General features: G+C 53.2%; 1 protein-coding gene across 1 annotated transcript in view; it reads right to left on the reverse strand.

The window, feature by feature from the left end:
- The window catches only part of BCR (BCR activator of RhoGEF and GTPase), a 121,435-nt gene that overhangs the window by 38,344 nt on the left and 66,413 nt on the right, over positions 1-16,678 (reverse strand). The window contains exons 3-8 of the mRNA XM_059140602.1: positions 13,605-13,709; positions 13,104-13,289; positions 7,735-7,842; positions 4,317-4,377; positions 3,030-3,082; positions 790-930 (exon numbers count right to left, since the gene is read on the reverse strand). Of these exons, the coding sequence (XP_058996585.1) occupies positions 790-930; positions 3,030-3,082; positions 4,317-4,377; positions 7,735-7,842; positions 13,104-13,289; positions 13,605-13,709 (654 nt within the window). The remainder of the gene's footprint in view (positions 1-789; positions 931-3,029; positions 3,083-4,316; positions 4,378-7,734; positions 7,843-13,103; positions 13,290-13,604; positions 13,710-16,678) is intronic.

The following is a 16,678-nucleotide window of genomic DNA, read 5'->3' on the forward strand; positions in this document are numbered from 1 at the left end:
ACACTTGTGCTAGATGCCAGCCTCCCTGATTTACGCAGCTCTGCTCTCTCACTAAGTGCTGCCTGCCAGGGATGGCACCTGCCCACGCCTCACTGGGCCCCTCCTGGGGTGGCTCTCGGTGAGAGAGGGAGGAAGGAGAGAATCCTTCTAGCTGAAGACAAGCAAGCCCACAAACTGCTTGTACCTCCCGCTCCTCCTCCTTTTTAAATCCTTAAATCTGGTCATACGTGTTTCCGACACTATTCAAAAGTTTGCCTTTACCAAAGACTTAACATGAGTCCTGAAAACATGAGTTTTCAGTAACCAAAATAGACCTGAAAAAGATTTTCGCTTCACCAATGGTGACAGCCTCTTCATTTTACAGCATTTCAGCTTACAAGAGATTTCACAGGAATGTTCCACCTTCAGATAGGAGGTGAAACCTCGAACTGTTTTTCACAGAGAGAACACTCAGGAGGAACCAGATCTCTCCAGACAAAACGATCTCTCTCACCGGTCTCCTCAGCTGGGGACCCCGAGCTGACAAGGGTGTAGGGAAAAGAAGGCATGTCCTGGACACGACCCACCACAATGGGAAAAGAGATGGCCAGTTGAGGCGAGCAGCCTGGCAACTCCACCTGGACACCCTGCTTTGGGGACTGGGTTTTAGGGTCAACACCCTAAAAGGTATCATGTTTCCTATGTTAGGCTGAACAGGAGGCACAGTCTCCTAAGGACCAGAGAGGGCTCCAACATCCCCTTGGCCAGTGGGGGGGCTGGCGCACCCTGACTGTCCCCGGGTTGGCTCACCTCTCCCTTCTTCACGGTCATGGACTGCCGCCGGGGCGTGATCTCCTCGTTGATGCTGGACAGGAAGTTCTGTGAGATACGGAGGGCATCCTGCAGCAGAGGGTGGTCGGGGTGGCTGGAGGGCGTGTGCTTCAGCAAGTCCTGTGTCAGGTGAGGAGACTCAGGTCAGAGGGAGCCCAGCCCTGGCACCCACCATGGTGTGCAAACTGCAGACACAGGCCAGGCAAACCCAGGACAGCTGTCCGACGGGCCGGGGCTAGGCGGGCAGTGCCTGCCAAGCACCATCCCATAAGCAGGTCCTAAACCTAGCATGGTCCCACAAGTCCATGCTGTATGCAAGCTGCCAACAGAGGCTCCTGCTCTTGGGGTTGACCCTGTCCACCTAGGCCCATGACATTCTGGGCTGGACGATTCCTTGTGGTGGGGGCTGTCCTGTACACTGTAGGACATCAGCCCTCCCCAACCCCAGCCTCTACCCACTAGATGCTGGCGCTCCTCCTTGGCAGTTGGGATGAGAAACAGTCTCCAACATTGCTGCATGTCCTCTAGGGGGCAGAATTGGCCTTGTCCAGGACCTCTGGTCTGTGCCAGCTCAGGAGAAAGCACCTGGCCTTCCCTGCTCCTCCTGCTTTAGAGAAGAGTCTAAACCTCTTTAGAATACAGATGGAAACGTTGACTCCTTCTCCACTAGGAATGCAAGTAATTCATGTAGAAGGTCAACAGCTCCTTGGTTCAGAAAAACCAACTCCCCTTAGCTTTCAGATCTCCTCTGCTGAGATGAAATAAGCCTGGAGGAAAGCTCTGGTGCTCATGGTCCCAGAAACCCCATGCCACCTCTGAGTGGTTCTGGCTTCTTCCTGTCAGGACGCTTGGAAAGGGGACAGATAAAGGTCTCGGAGGCTCTGTTCAACAGGCCACCAGCCAGAGCCTTCTACACCATGCCTCTCATCTCCCTCTTTATCAGAAGATAGTGAGGAATTATGAAATGTGCACTTAAGGGGCGCCTGGGAGGCTGTCGTTAAGCATCTGCCTTTGGCTCAGGTCATGATCCCGGGGTCCTGGAATAAAGATCCACATCAGGCTCCTTGCTTGGCGGGAAGCCTGTTTCTCCCTCCCTCATCCTGCTTGTGTTCCCTCTCTCACTGTCTCTTAAGAAATATCTTAAATAAAATCTTAAAAAAAAAAAAAAACGATTTAAGAAATGTGCACTCTGGGTGCCTGGGTGGCTCAGTGGGTTAAGCCTCTGCCTTCGGCTCAGGTCATGATTTCAGGGTCCTGGGATGGAGCCCTGCATCGGTCTCTCTGTTCAGCGGGGAGTCTGCTTCCCCACCACTGCCTCTCTGCCTGCTTGTGATCTCTGCCTGTCAAATTAAAAAAGAAAAAAAAAAAGTGCACTCAACAGAATACTACACCGCTTAAATTCTATGGGGCAGAGCTGTTTGGGCTGAAGTGGGACAATCTCCACCACATCGTATCAAAAAAAAAGCGAAGGGTGGAATGATACATATAGCAGGATGTCTTCTATGTAATCAAAAAAGATGTTCCCATATGTCGGTATGTGCATGAAAGAATTCCCGTGGTGGTGGGGACGAAGCAGGCAAGGAAATGGAAAAAAAAAAAAAAAAAAGGCTGGGTGCCTGGGTGGCTCAGTGGGTTAAGCCTCTGCCTTTGGCTCAGGTCGTGATCCCAGGGTCCTGGGATCGAGCTCCGCATCGGGTTCTCTGCTCGGCAGGGAGCCTGCTTCCTGTCACCCCCCCCCCACCCGCCTACTTGTGATCTCTGTCAAATAAATAAAATCTTTAAAAAAAAATGCATGTACAATTTGCTTTAAATATAAGTGAAGAGGGTCACCTGGGCAGTAGGACTAGGGGCCATTTTCATCTTCCCTGCTGCCTTCAGGAGCAGCCCCAGTGAGGCGGGCCCTCCCCACGCTCCCTCTCCCCAGGCTGGGAGGCAGCGGTCATCCTTGGGGCCCTGCAAGGCATCTACTCTCAGTGCCTTGACCCCGCCTACCTTGGAGGCCCTTCTTACTTGGGACAGGATGCTCCCACCTGGCACCTCCTCTTCAAGAGCACCCAGGCCCCCCTGCGAACCTGCTTTGTCCCCCCTCACCTCCGTGTGAGCCTCTCATTTCTAACATCATCAATAAAGGTGTGTGGCAGGAACAGGGGTAAGGGGTGGGCAACACTGATGAACATCAGAAGCCAAGAACCCCAGGGTTGAGATGGTGGGGGACTCACATGCAGGACCAGCGTGCTGCGGGTCACCCGGTCCACAGGCTTGTAGAGCAGGGCTGCAGAGAGATGGGCAGGGTGAGAGGTGGCCACGCACAGAGAAAGCAGCCCCAGACCACCCGCCTGCCTGTACTTGTGGGAAGGGCTTGGGTAGAGAGAGCAGCCCTGGGAACCAATCCATACCCAGAGACAAGCGCCGACTCAGAGCACCTAGAAGACTGAGCCCATGGCTTTGAGCTTTCGGTCTGTGACGTTAAAGGCTGAGTGCAGCGCTACTGGTCAGAACCCAAGCTGATGTCCCTCCCCTTGGAGCTGGGGAACCCATGAGCACCTGGTGCACATGGGCTGATGAAGGTCCCAATCATGGCAGGAGACTGGCTCTCCGGCTTGGAGGGTCTCCTGGGAGCAGACCAGCATGTCACTTGCAAGGCCCATTCCTGCGCAGTTTGGAGCCCCGACTTTGAGGACAGTGGAAACTTACTCGGGTGCCGACACAGTTCTTGGCTTTGTAAGTGTTTTCAGACACCTGGCATCCAGCAGCACAGGAGCCCTGGCCAGCCTTGGCAGCCCCCACTTCTCCATCAGGATGGCGAGCCCAGCCCATGATGGGCGCAGATGCGCACTTGTGTCCTGACATATGTCAGGTGCATTTCCTCACGTGACTCCCACCACTACCGTAAGACATGCGTCATTAGCCCCATTTTACAGATGAGAAGCTGAGACTCAGAGCACGGTGAAGCTCTGCTTGGAAGAGCCAGGTCTGCTGTTTTCTGGAAGTGCAATTCTTCATGCTATCCTAACAATGCAACCAAGAAGTGACCTATCAGTGCTGAGGCTGCTTTCTGCCCAGAGTGAAGAGGTTGGACACACGGGCCTAGGGGAGCCTGACAGCTCTAGCTTTCCCCCTGCTTGGCCATGTAGGACCTATGGTTCCAGCTCAGTTCCTTTCATTCTATATCTGTCCTGTCACTTGAAAAATGGGAACATAAAATCCTCCTTACAGGGCCGCTGGGGACAACATGATGACATTTTAAATGCCCAGCAGTGCCTGGTTTATGGGTGTCTGCAAACTCCTACCGTCCTTACTGGTTGCTACCTGACCATGTCCTTCACTACTCAGCACACCCAGTGCTGCTTTATCCCTGTCTCCGCTCTATTAGAAGTCTGGAACAGCAAAGTCGCTGGAGGGTGACCCAACAGGGTGCCCTGTTTGCTTTTCTAGCAAATGCCCCATCGGCTCATGGCAGCTGCCCCCACAGGCAGCACGAAGAGGCCTCAGCCCAGAGAACTCACTTTCCAAAGAGTTCTTGGTCGTCTGGTCCTTGGCATCCTTGTTGCTTCTGGCTCTCAGGTTCTGCAAAGAGAAAAGCCCATTTTTACATGGGACAACTGAGGTAGCACTGAAGTGGCAGCAAGGCCAGTGGCCAGCAACCTTCTGCAGAAAACTCACCTTTCTTTCACTGCACCAAACCTTAGGGGAGGCAAGTGTTGGGGATGTGTGTATGTCCTGGACCAAAGCATGAAATACAGGGTGGGTGGAACACAAGGCCTGCCCTGGGCACCATGGTTCACCTGGGATTGCTGACATTCAGGGCCAGATATCTGGATTTGCTTACTGTGGGGGTGGGTCCTAGACATCATAGGACACGGGGCAGAAGCCCTGGCCCCCACCTATAGCAGCAGCATGCCCCCTCCTGTTGTGACAATCAAAAATCCCCAGGCATTACTCAGTCGTCTGTAGAGGACAAAATCACCCCTGGTCGAGAGCCTTGGACATACAGAAGCCTATAAAAACAAGGCAAACCACACTGTCCTTCCTTAACGCATGGAATCGCTTTCTCAGAGAAGTTAAACAGTGTGCAACAGGCTGGAGGGCTGGAAAAGCACTCACCTCTGGAAATGGCCAGGGCAGGCCCCCTCACCACTGAGACCCACGCTGGATTCCCCCTCCTCCCACCCTCTCCTGACTTCCCAAATGTACAGGCATACCTTGGAGATCTCGTAGGTTTGCTTCTGGATCACCACAAAGAAGGGAGTATTGCAATAGAGCAAGACCAGTGAATTTTTTTTTTTCCTAGGGCCTAGAAAAATTATCCTTACAGTATACTACAGTCTATTAAGTGTTCAAGAGCACTAGGTCTGAAAACAATGTACCTACCTTAATTAAAAAATACTTTATTGCTAAAGAATGCTATCATCTGAGCTCTCAGGAAGTCATATCACCAGAAATAGAATAACAATGGAAAAGTTTGAAATGTTGCAAGAATTACCAAAATGTGACACAGCGGGCAAATGCTGTTGGAAAAATGGTACCGAGAGACTTGTTCAACACACGGTTGCTGCAAACCTTCAGTCTGTAAAAAATGCAATATCTGCAAAGTGCAATAAAGCAAGGCAGGCCTGTAGTTTCTAACGAACAGGCACTATGATCCCCAGGAGGAGAGCAGAGCTTTTTGGTAGGTAGGTCATGTTCCCCACAACTGTATCAAAGGCATCATCGATTGGGTCCAACATACCCAGAGCAACGAGGATGTATGATCCCTGTGTACCTGGAATCACCTCCAGGAAGAAGCTATGGTTAATCCCACTACCAGGCTGCTGAACAAAAACGAAAACCAGCATGGGGACAGGAAGGGGCTCAGAGATGGCTTTCCCAACCTCTCGTGCTATATAGTCAATGTCTCATGACTAAAAATGATGGTATTTACAGCTCACTGGGGCCAAACTCCACAATGCACTTTGGTGTCTCTCTTGAGAGTTGAACGGTCCTCACCGTGATTATTCTTCTGTACGTCTGCCTCAGCAGTTCCCAAGGGGTGCGGGGGTGTGTGTGAGGGGGTGTGAGAGCAGAACACAAGCCCCTGCAAAACTCAGGGTCCATGCTCCCGTGAGCCTGGAGGAGCCCTCACAACACGTGCCCCTGGGCCGCACCACGCACACTGTGCAGAGGTAGGTCCAGGAGTCCTGCTTCAAGGAGACTTACACATCTGGCTTAATCCCACAGTTCTCAAACTTAACTTGACCCAGAGGCCCTTTTGCCAGAACTCTCAGTATGTCTCGTGTGGGAGCTGGCATTCCATGAAATCCCAGCTTGGGCAACTCTAGTCTAAGTGGATGCTGCTCTGGCTCATTTTCAGGACCAGGAGCAGATGAAGGGTCACTGCTCCACTGCTCCCCTTCCTAGAGGTGACCATCCAGTCCCCACATCTGAGCTCCCATCCCTGGAGTGCAACCTCTCATGGCCTGCTGCTTGTTTCCTTTGGTTTAGTTTTGCTCTGTGTCTCTGGGTCTCCTTCAAAAACACGGTAGAGAACCCAAGTGGATGCCACCTCCAAGGTACAAGCTTCATGAGGGGTCAGGGAAAGCTGTCTCTCTCCCAGCACCCCTGCCTCAGCTCAGAGTCCCATGGGACCACGTGACGCCTGGGTGGTGTCTCACCATTGCTTCCTCCTTCCTCTATAGGAACCTGTCTGGGTGGACTTGAACTTGGCCCCCTTTAATTATAGCCTGTTCTTAAAGGATTAGGTCTCTAATTTGCCAAGGTCACTCTGGATTCTGCACCAACACCCCAGCTGTTAGGGGTGGTGGGCTTGCTAAGTGAATGAGCTCAAGAAAGGTATGGCCTCAATGCTCTAGGCAAAGCAGAGCAGAGAGGGAGGGATGTCTGGAGCCAGCCTAGATAGAACCCTGGGTGCATGTAGCCTGCTACCAGCAGCACCAGGCAGGGAGTGCCTGTCCCCACAGGCTCTGGAGGAGCAGCATGGCACCCACTGCCACCATGAAAGATAATCAGCACCCACAATACCCCCCTCACGACAAATTACAAAATGGCACAAAGCCCCCAGAACAAAGCCAGGTATGACAGTCAGGGTATGACTGTCTCTCAGCAAGGGAGACCCCACTTAGTATCTATTTCTAGTTTCCAGTTTTCTTATGCTAATTTCTCTCATGGACTTTTCTGCCCAGAATCCTTGCTTAGCTGAGGGAAGGCAAGTCAGAGCTCGGAGGAGCTGGAGCCATCACAAGTAACGACAGGCCCAGAAAGAGGAAAATGTCACCCAACTGCACAGGGCAGACACAGGATGTGGAAAACCACCCCCAGAGCCTGGAGAGGCCTGTGCGGCAGGTTCTAGTCCAGGGGTGGCCTGCTTGTCCTCTCTGTATCCGAAGTGCTCTCTAGAGGCCCCTCATGCTAACACTCCAGGGCTCAAGGTTTCGGTGCTTGTGGAGCTCCAGCCTGGAGCTTTCTTCAGTCCCATACCCCTTATTAGTTGCTCAGTCTCCCCGGCAAGCGATGTTCCCCCAGAGCAACAGAGCACAGCACAGCTCCCAGGCTGTTTTCTAGTGACCAGGTGCCTCGTCAGCCCAGGACCCTCACATCCAGACCTCCGCTAACGAGACAAAACTATGGACACTCATTACTGCACACAGATGGCACAAGAGAGTGTGTGTCTGGGGCACTTGGCAGAGCCCCAGAATTGGGCCCTGGCCCTGGGGGATGCAGGGCTCTTGTGGGGCTGCTCCTCCTGTGTCCCCTATGCACAGGGCTGACAGAGATAACCCAGAAGCCTCTGGAAACAGAGCGGAGATTTATAGTCAGAACTTGGTCTGATGTGCCTTGTTCTCGCGGGTCATGATGTACCAACGACCGGCCCACGTCCCACCCGGGGGAGGTGGAGGGGTGCACCTGTCTGAACAGTGTCACGAGTACCTCAGAGATTTCTGCAAACTGAGCGTTGGCCTGACAGCACTTCTCAGCCGTTTCCATGGCAACTCCGTAGTTGTCTACAAAGGCTCGGTACACACCCAGCTGGCTGGCCTGCAGGGAAGAAGGAACAGTGTGGGACAGGTGCAGGGCAGGTGCCACTGCTTCTCATCTTTCTGAGAAATGGGCTTCTGTGCACAGCTCTGGAGAAAGCCCAGGGACAGCAGACAGAACAGAGCTGCAGTCACCTCACCTCTTCCTTGCTGTCGCCTCCCACCTGCTTCCCCTCCCCACGCACTGAGCATGTTCCCCCTTCCAAGTGACACGTTGAGAAGTGACTCACAGCCCCGAGCAGGTAACGGCTCCCTTCCACAGCTGCTGATTCCTCCCACTCTACTCATTTACACGGTGCCACCAGCACCGTGTAAAATGCACCGTCTAAAATGCAAGGCTGTCCCTGAGCATGGACAAGAGTCTACATAGGTGGGGTGGGGAGGCACTTTCACATTCTGGCCGCAGGAGGCCGTAGTGGATAGGGAGGTTGGCCCCCGGCTTGAGGTGGCTACAGTGCTCCACGCTTGTCTGATCCCTTCAGACACATAAGGCCCATGCAATCTAGCTGGCCTTGGAGAAGAGAGGCTCCCACTGTCTAGACATGAGCCCAGCCCAAACCTGGCAAGGGGTCCAGGTACCACAAGCCACACCTGGCATGTGGGAGACGTGCCGGCTGCCAGCTGCAAGGTGAGAGACATTTTATTTTTAATTTTTTAATTTTTATTTTTTAAAATTATTTTTAAAATTGACATATAATGTATTATTTGCCTCAGGGGTACAGGCCTGTACGGTCTTATAGAATTCACAGCACTCTCCATAGCACATACCGTCCGCATTGTCCATCGCCCAGCTTCCCCATCCCTTCTCCCCAAGGTGAGAGGCATTTTGTCTTTTGTCAAACCAAAGGTATTAATAGAGGGTCTCTTCACATACCCTCCTGATCAGATACTCAACTGAGTGACAACTTCCATGGGTGTGTGGGGGCGGGGGGAAAGCTGCCACCACCTCTGGGCCCCAGGTCACTTTCAGAGGCAGCTGAGGGAAAGCCAGCCCTCATCTTGTACCAGCACAGCGAGGCCTGGGGAGGGAAATGGAGGACCTCGGCGACCTGCTAGCCAGGATTTCCCACTGCAGACCAAGGGCTGGAAGCCTAAAGCTTTAGCTGATTCTGGTGTTTGTTCTGTGCTGAATGTGAATTTTGTTTTATATGCATTTGCATTTATATTGAATTTTACGTTTCTTCAGATGACAGTCCCAGATGCTGGGTAAGTCCTTGGCACAGTCTGGTCTCTGGCTCTGCTCCCTGTGGGGGCTGCATGGAGGCCTGGCCTGGCCCCTCCTGCACAAATCACCCTGACTGGTCACTCCATCTCCAAGTGCCAATCAGGACAAGAGTCAGACCCAGAGCACTTCCTTTTCTCCTTCCCCTGCGGCTCACTGAACGCCTCCCCCACAATGAAGACCTGTTTTAGGCACTGTACTGTCACTACAGCCGCAAATCTCTCAGACACAGTGGGGCCAGCAGCAGGAGAGATACACAATAAATAAGTCAACAAACACGTCATATAGCAGATGTCTGAGAACAGAGCTGGGGTTAAAAGCTATGGTGCTTTTTTTATCTGCTTCAGATAATGTGGTCAGGAGCCCTGAGGGGACATTACTGTCGACAGGCGTCACCTCAAAATTCCTATGTTGAAACCCTAACTCCCGGCACCTTAGAATGCGACTGTGTTTAGAGATAGGGCATAAGAGGCGATGAAGTTGTCGGGGCGGGTCCTAATCCGGTATGACTGGAGCTCTAATGAGAGATAAGTACACAGACTGAGGGACCCTCGTGAAGACACAGGGAGACTGCTGCCATCTGCGAGCCAAGCAGAAAGGCCTCAGGAGAGACCAACCCTGCCAGTGCCTTGATCTCGGACTTCCAACCTCCAGAACTGTGAGGAAATAGATTTCTGTTGTGCAAGCTGCCCAGATGAGCAGCCCTAGCAAACCGATATGAGGTCCAAGAGAGGAGAACCCCTTCCATTACTTCTCCCTTTCCCAAAGGAGCTCGCATCTTCCATGTGGCTTTTGCCAAGTGCCAAGCAGTCTAATCTCACACTTTTAGCCAACCCAAAATGGAGCCGGACCAGTAACGGGATTGATGGCGATCATGTGCCTCCTGACATGAGGCACTGAGGACACAGTATCACTGCTGTGGTTTATTCAGTTTTTGCCAGAAACACAGAACCTGAATCTATTCCTGAGGAAACCTCAGACAAGCCCAAACTGGCCAGTACCCTTCAAAAAAAATGTCAAGGCCATGAAAGACAAGCAAAGGCCAAGGAACTGGTATAGCCCGAAGAAAACAAAAGAGATATGAACACTGAGTCCATCTTGTGAGCTCCGATTGGATCCTGAATCAGAGAATGCAGGAGGCTACAAAGAACGTGATGGGGGCGCCTGGGTGGGGCAGTCTGTGAAGTGTCCGACTCTTGATTTTGGCTCAGTTCACGATCTGTGTCTAGAGATCGAGCCTCATGTTGGGCTCGGTGCTCAGTATGGAGCCTGCTTGAGATTCTCTCTCTCCCTCTCCTCTACCCCTCCCACTCGTGCTCTCTCTCTCAAATAAATAAATGACTATTAAAAAAAAAAAAAAAAAAAAAGAACACGATGGCTAACTTGGGAGAAGTCCGCATATGGACTGCGGACAAGGTAACAGTGCCTTACCACTGTGAAAGTTCCTGAATTTGATCATTGTACTCTGTGGTTATGGAAGAGCTTGTCTTTGTTTTTATCAAATACACAATGAAGTATTTGGGGGTAAAAGGGCAGATCTATCTGCAAGCTATTTTCAAACTATTCAGGATGTGTGTGTGTGTGTGTGCGCGCACCTAAATAAAAATGAGAAACTCGGCAAAATATTACCAGTGGTGGCTCTGGCACATGGAAGTTCTTGAACTATCTGTGCACCTCTCTGGAAGCTGGAAATGATTAGAAAAACAAAAGAGTAGCCTGACAAAATTTGAGCCAGGAACAGACCCCAAGCAGCAGCACTAAACCCATCCATTCCAGCAGGAAGGGGAGGCAGGCTCACAAATCCCGGGGCAGAGGGGAGGTGCCACGGCTGGGGCAGGGCATCACAGGCTCCTTCTGTCCCAAGACTTACCCAGCTGGGGAGCCTACTGGGGTGAAACGGAGCTGACCCTGCTGTGCTGTCAGAAAGGGACAGGGGTGCCCCTGCACCCAGCTGCGCAGCACACACGAAAACTCTTCATGGGCCTGGTTCCCGGGGCGTGATGTCCCGTGGCCACCCCACCTCTCTCCCTAGTCTGCTGCAGCGTCTGACCCACAAAGGTGGCTCAAGGACACCGGGGAAACCAGAGGAAACTTCCCAAATTCTGGTGTTCATTGGACTATGACAATTTGAAAGACAAGTTTCTGAGCAATGTCAGAATGTTATTTGGGAAAGTGTATTGGGTGCAGTTTCTTCTCAACAACATGATTCTCGAGTTCTCAGGAGGGCTACAGGCTGAGCCAAATCTACTAGGTTTAAATCTGTGGACACTGCACACAGAGAGAAACGGGGGAGGGGGCACTTTGGAGATGGTGGGGCTGCATCAACACGGCCTCCCATTTTCTGGCTAGAGGAAGAAGGGTCTCATGTGGTAGGAATCTGAATTTAAAAAAGTGAAAAGTTTCCTATGTTTCTTAATCTTCGCTTCGGCCTAGAATCTGAGGTGTCTGCAGCCCAGGGCAGTGGAGAGAGGGGACTGCCAACAGGAAGGCCACACCTTGGAGCAAAACACTCAAGCCCAGGTGTGAGCTAAGGCAAGGACTGGGTCTGGACCAGCTGGGAGTCTGGGCAGCCCAGTGGGGGCGTGCTCTGCCTGTGACCTTGGGCCACCTCTACCCTTGGAGGACTGGTTTCCCTTGGGAGGGGGAAGGCTCCAGGTCAAAAGATATGCTCAGGGGGCCCAGACTGAACTCAGCTCAGGTTAGGGATCCTCAGAGGGAGAACCTTCGTCACAGGGGTCTGCCTGGCACCTGCCATCGGTGACACTCCCAGGACAGCTGCTGGGCTCTCCTACCCAGATGCCTATCTTCCACAGCCTCCTCCTGGAAAGACCGACCGGCTCCATGCATCAGACCCGCAAAGGAGGCAGGGGCTCCTTTCCACAAATGTTGGAACCACACATGTTGGAAGATATCGATCAGACAGCTCTCATCTGAGTTTTCTCTTTCCATCCACAGGTGCCTTAACTGTTTCCTCCCACTGGACAAGTTTTACCTCACCCACATCTTGGTTGAAGAAGCACTTTGAACTAATTCTTGCCCCAGATGCGGCCTGGCTTGTGACAACCTCTTTCATCAGATTGCTAGGTTTTATAGGTCCCATTGAGTTTTTAAAAGCCATATCCTTGGTTTCTTGGGTCCTGTAGTCAGCAGAGGGCCACAGAGGCCCCTGACCTGCCTTCACAGTAGACCCCTTCTGTCCTGAGAGGGTGCTTCTGCCTCTGGGACCTGAACCAGGACCCACAGCCACCTCTGCCAAAAAGATTCCTCGTCCATACGGGCTCAGTAAGCCCCTTCAGAAATATTTCTTCTGTCATCCAGCCAGCATCACCTGTGTCCTTCAGGTTATGGCGCCTGAAGGCAACAGGAAAAGCACTCCTTTTGGAGATAACCCGATGTTGCAGTCCCAGCAAGTTACCCACAGTTCCTCTACCTTCTCACCCCCACAGTGGTAAGGACAGGAGCTGCCTTATCTGGCTGCCTTAGCTCAGGTGGGACGGGCACCTGGGGACCTCCTTGCACCCCACTACTTGGAGCCAGACTACCTTTCATTTCGAGGCTGTGCCTGGGTCCAGGCTCTGCAGTCACAAAAAGAACCAGTCTTGATTTCTACAAAGCATGAGGGTGTCATGTTCAAAGTCAGCATCAAATCGCCTCCAGGTTCTGAAAACAGCTGGTGGTAGGAGCTAAGGGTCACACAATGGCTTGTCTCCTGACCCCACCCCACCCCTCCAGGGCCCTCCTTCAGGCTCTAGGGCCACTTTTTCCACTACTTTAATATTTAATGAGCATGTCCCTCCTCCATAGGCCACTTAAATAAAATTCTCCAGGGGCGCCTGGCTGGCTCAGTTGGTAGAGCATGTGACTCTTGATATTGGGGTCATGAGTTCAAGGCCCACGTTGGGTGTGGAGTCTACTTAAAATAAGGGTTCTGTATCCCAGAGCCCTTGGCAACACACACCAGCAGGTCAAGGCAGAGGCTTGACCCCTGCAGAGTTGCGAACTCCGGGAAGGAGGCTATGCACCTGTTTTGAGTCACTCACCAGCTTCTGGAAGAGATCACCCACTCGCTGCTGGTGGCTCCACTGCTGCACGCGGGGGGAGAGCCCATCATAGAACTCCTTATGGATCTCGTAGAGCTCAGGCACTTTGAAGAAGATGGTCTCGATCTGCTGGCTCGTCAGCACAGGCTGAGAGGTGGTGGCTGCAGCCTTCAGAGGCTTCATGGGCTGGAAGAGGGCACAGGAGAGGCAGCAAAGGTGACCCATGAGGGTGGCACTGATGAGAGGGCTCACCATTTTTCAGGTGTATGGTATGACCACAGAAAATCACGGTTATGTGCCATATGAGCTTTTCTTTTTAAATTCCCACTAAAAATAAAAATTCAAAGCCAGCTTGCTTTGGCACCTGTCTTACGCTTGTATCCACCACCCCACGGGGAGGTCCAGCTTCTACAGAGGTGGAATGACCCTCCAGGGAGGGTGCCACCTTCTGACTGGTGCCCTGGGGTCTGGGACCTGGCTCGGCCCCTACTCCCTCCTCACCAGCAGCAGGGCCTCCAGGTGGCTCAGGTAGGTCTCCTCGCTAGCCAGGATTCCAGACAGGACCCATTTCCTCATTTCCATGCCCTTTTCCAAGTCCAGCTCGCTCTGCAGGAGAAACAGACTAAGGTCAGACCTGGGGGATGATGCCTGAGGTGGCCCCTCTAAGAGAGGAAGGCCTGTTTATTAACAGCCTGAGATCAAGCCTCTGGGAAAGTCTCTGTGGGGAAATAAAGGGAAGCATGGGGGCCTTGCCAAGCCCACCACTCGCTCATGGCCACAGTAAATTCTGGAGGGTCACCCAGCAAAGCTGAGGGCCACCCTTGGTCTGACGATGGGAAACGGGCAGTGTGAAGTGGAACAGTCAGGGCAAGGCCCCCCACTCTGTGGTACTTTGTCACAGTGGCCCAGTAACCCAACACCAAAGCTGATGCCAAAGGCAATGAAGTCTGCTCTGTGACTTCCTGCCCACTCCTCCCAACGCATTCCCCGACCCCCAGTGAAGGACTTGGTATCAGAGACGGCTGTGTCCACAGCCTGCCCATGTTCTGATGAGCCCCACTGTAGTCCACAGAAAGTGACAGACATCCCTGCCTGTTCTGCCACTAGTTTCCCACCTGCAGATGAACATGAGCAACCATACCGCGGCAGCCCCTGGGTGTAAAACCAGACGGTTATCCCTACGGTCCACTTTCTGGAACCACTCAGGGGAGATCAGGAGTCAGGGCTCCTGATTCGGCCCTGCTGACATCCAGGGCTGCAGGATTCTATTTTGGATGCTGGGGGGGCCTTGTAGGGTGTTGGGCAGCACCCTCTCCTACCCCTGGCTGGGACAGCCACAAATGTCTGCAGATGTTGCTACATGTCCTCTGGGGCCAAATCACCTCTACGTGAGAACCACTGGGTTCCAGGAAGGACCTAAAGCCAGCTCAAGTTTCACTGTGTCTCTAAAAAGCCTAGAATCAGAACCCTTCAGCATAGTCCCTCTGTGTGCCCCCAACCCTGCTGCCCTTTCCACTTCCCTGGCCTGGCAGAAGGGAGGCACTGTGTGGTATAGATGGCTGGCCCAGTGGGAAGCACCCAGGGACAGGAGTTGGGGGACAGAGCCACAGAGCAAGGCCTGCCCGGGGAGCACCATGGTCTTAGGCAACTGTGCTCCTGCCCTGGGCATCAGCTACCTGGGTGTAAACTGGGGAAGGAAGACGTGATCCCCAAGCCCCATCTGCTTCTGCTTTCTGGGTCCCTGGGGCTTGTATCACATCCTCACTGCCCACTTGGACCATCCTAATAGTCTTCCTAAACCAGCACTTTGCTCTGGGAATCCCTTAGTGTGCATGAGCTAGGTGCCTGCATATGTATGTACATGTGTGCATGCCCAAGTGTGTATGTGGACTCAAGCATGTGTAGGGGGCAGCCACCATGATCATGGCTAAGCATCACTCCAGGGAAAGAACACTCAGGTCCCGTCCCCCTCAGAAGGCCCTCTCCCCCAGGGCACACTGGGCAGTGGCTCCATAGGCAGAAAGTTCGAGGGCATACTGTGCCTGATCTTGGAACTTTCTGTGCCAGCATAGTGCCTGGAACACACAGGTGCTCCAGGAAGACACAATGAACACACAAACCCACGAAGGGATCCAGAACTCCTGGCTGGGGCCTCCTTCAGGCTGTATCTCTGAGAAGCTCTGAGTGCTCCTTCTGGAACCCCTATGTGTTTGACAAGCCAGAGCCAGTATCCAGAACTGTCAGCTTAGCCCATTCCAGGGCCTGGGGTGCAGCACATGGTGCACGGACATGCAGGGTAGGGGACCGTGACACCTCCTTTCACCTCAGCCCACGAAGGTCACAACATGAATGGGGGCAGCATGCTGGAGAAGCAGCTCTCAGCTACCCCTGAACATGCTTCCCACTGTGTCCAGGTGCCATGTGTGCCCCCAAACAAGGGAAGATGTAGAGGTGAAGGGGACAGCGGGCTCTTTGAGCAGCAGCAGGCGCCCACCCCGCCCTGCTGTGTCCTAAGGAACAATCCTGCTACTGTGAGCACGGTGGGGGTGCTGTGGGCAGCGGGGGTTGGGGGTGGACAGGACATGGAGGAGCCCCACCCAGCATGAGATGCTGGTGCTCACGTGGATGGCGGTGCGTCTCATTCCCACCCACACAATTTGGAAAGCTGGGAGGAAAAAGAGCGCAGGCAGGATGGCGCCAACACCAGCTCTCTCCGTTCCGAAGGGCGTGGTCAGCTCAGGGGACCGTCTGGCCGGGGGAATGTGCTGGACTGGGGAGAAGACATGGGTGCGAACACCTCTCTGTGGACCAGGAATCATCTCCTGAGCTCCGGAACGGGGCTGGGGGCTGACAAGGATGGCTCAGAAGCCAGCCAACTGCACCTTAAAGGAAAGGGCAGGAAAGAAACACAGAAGATGAGGGAACAAAGGGCATGGCCAAGGCCAGGGTTATTTATAACCCTGCTCTGGGCTCGTGCCAGTTCTGGAAAGGGCACATGAATCCAGTCAGGATTATGATGGTAGGGAGATCTTGGTGGAGAGGAAGCCAGACGAAAAGGGCAGCTGGAAAAAGGCAGCGGCCAGCTGGAAGGCTTCTGCCAGGGAGGGGGTGGGGGCAGAGAAGGGAACAAGCCACACAGATCTGGGGCCGAAAGAGCAGATAAAAACAAACTGGGCATGACAAGGGGGGAAAGGCTGACAGAGGGACCTGGGTGAACAGAATCTCCACCAGATCCACAAGGGCAGGAGCTGGAAGAGAGTGGCAGGAGTATGGATAGCAGGGCAGAATTCAGGGAATATACTTTACCCCCAGCCCCAAGGTGGCGGGGTGGCAGGCTGATCAGGGTATAAAACCCCAGCTATAAGGGGCGCCTGGGTGGCTCAGTGGGTTAAGCCGCTGCCTTTGGCTCAGGTCATGATCTCAGGGTCCTGGGATCGAGCCCCGCATCGGGCTCTCTGCTCAGCAGGGAGCCTGCTTTCTCCTCTCTCTCTGCCTGCTTGTCATCTCTCTCTGTCAAATAAATAAATAAATAACCTAAAAAACAAACAACAACAACAACAAAAAAAAACCCAGCT

This window comes from Mustela lutreola, chromosome 11, assembly GCF_030435805.1.
Source record: "Mustela lutreola isolate mMusLut2 chromosome 11, mMusLut2.pri, whole genome shotgun sequence".
In the NCBI taxonomy this organism is placed as follows: Eukaryota; Metazoa; Chordata; class Mammalia; order Carnivora; family Mustelidae; genus Mustela; species Mustela lutreola.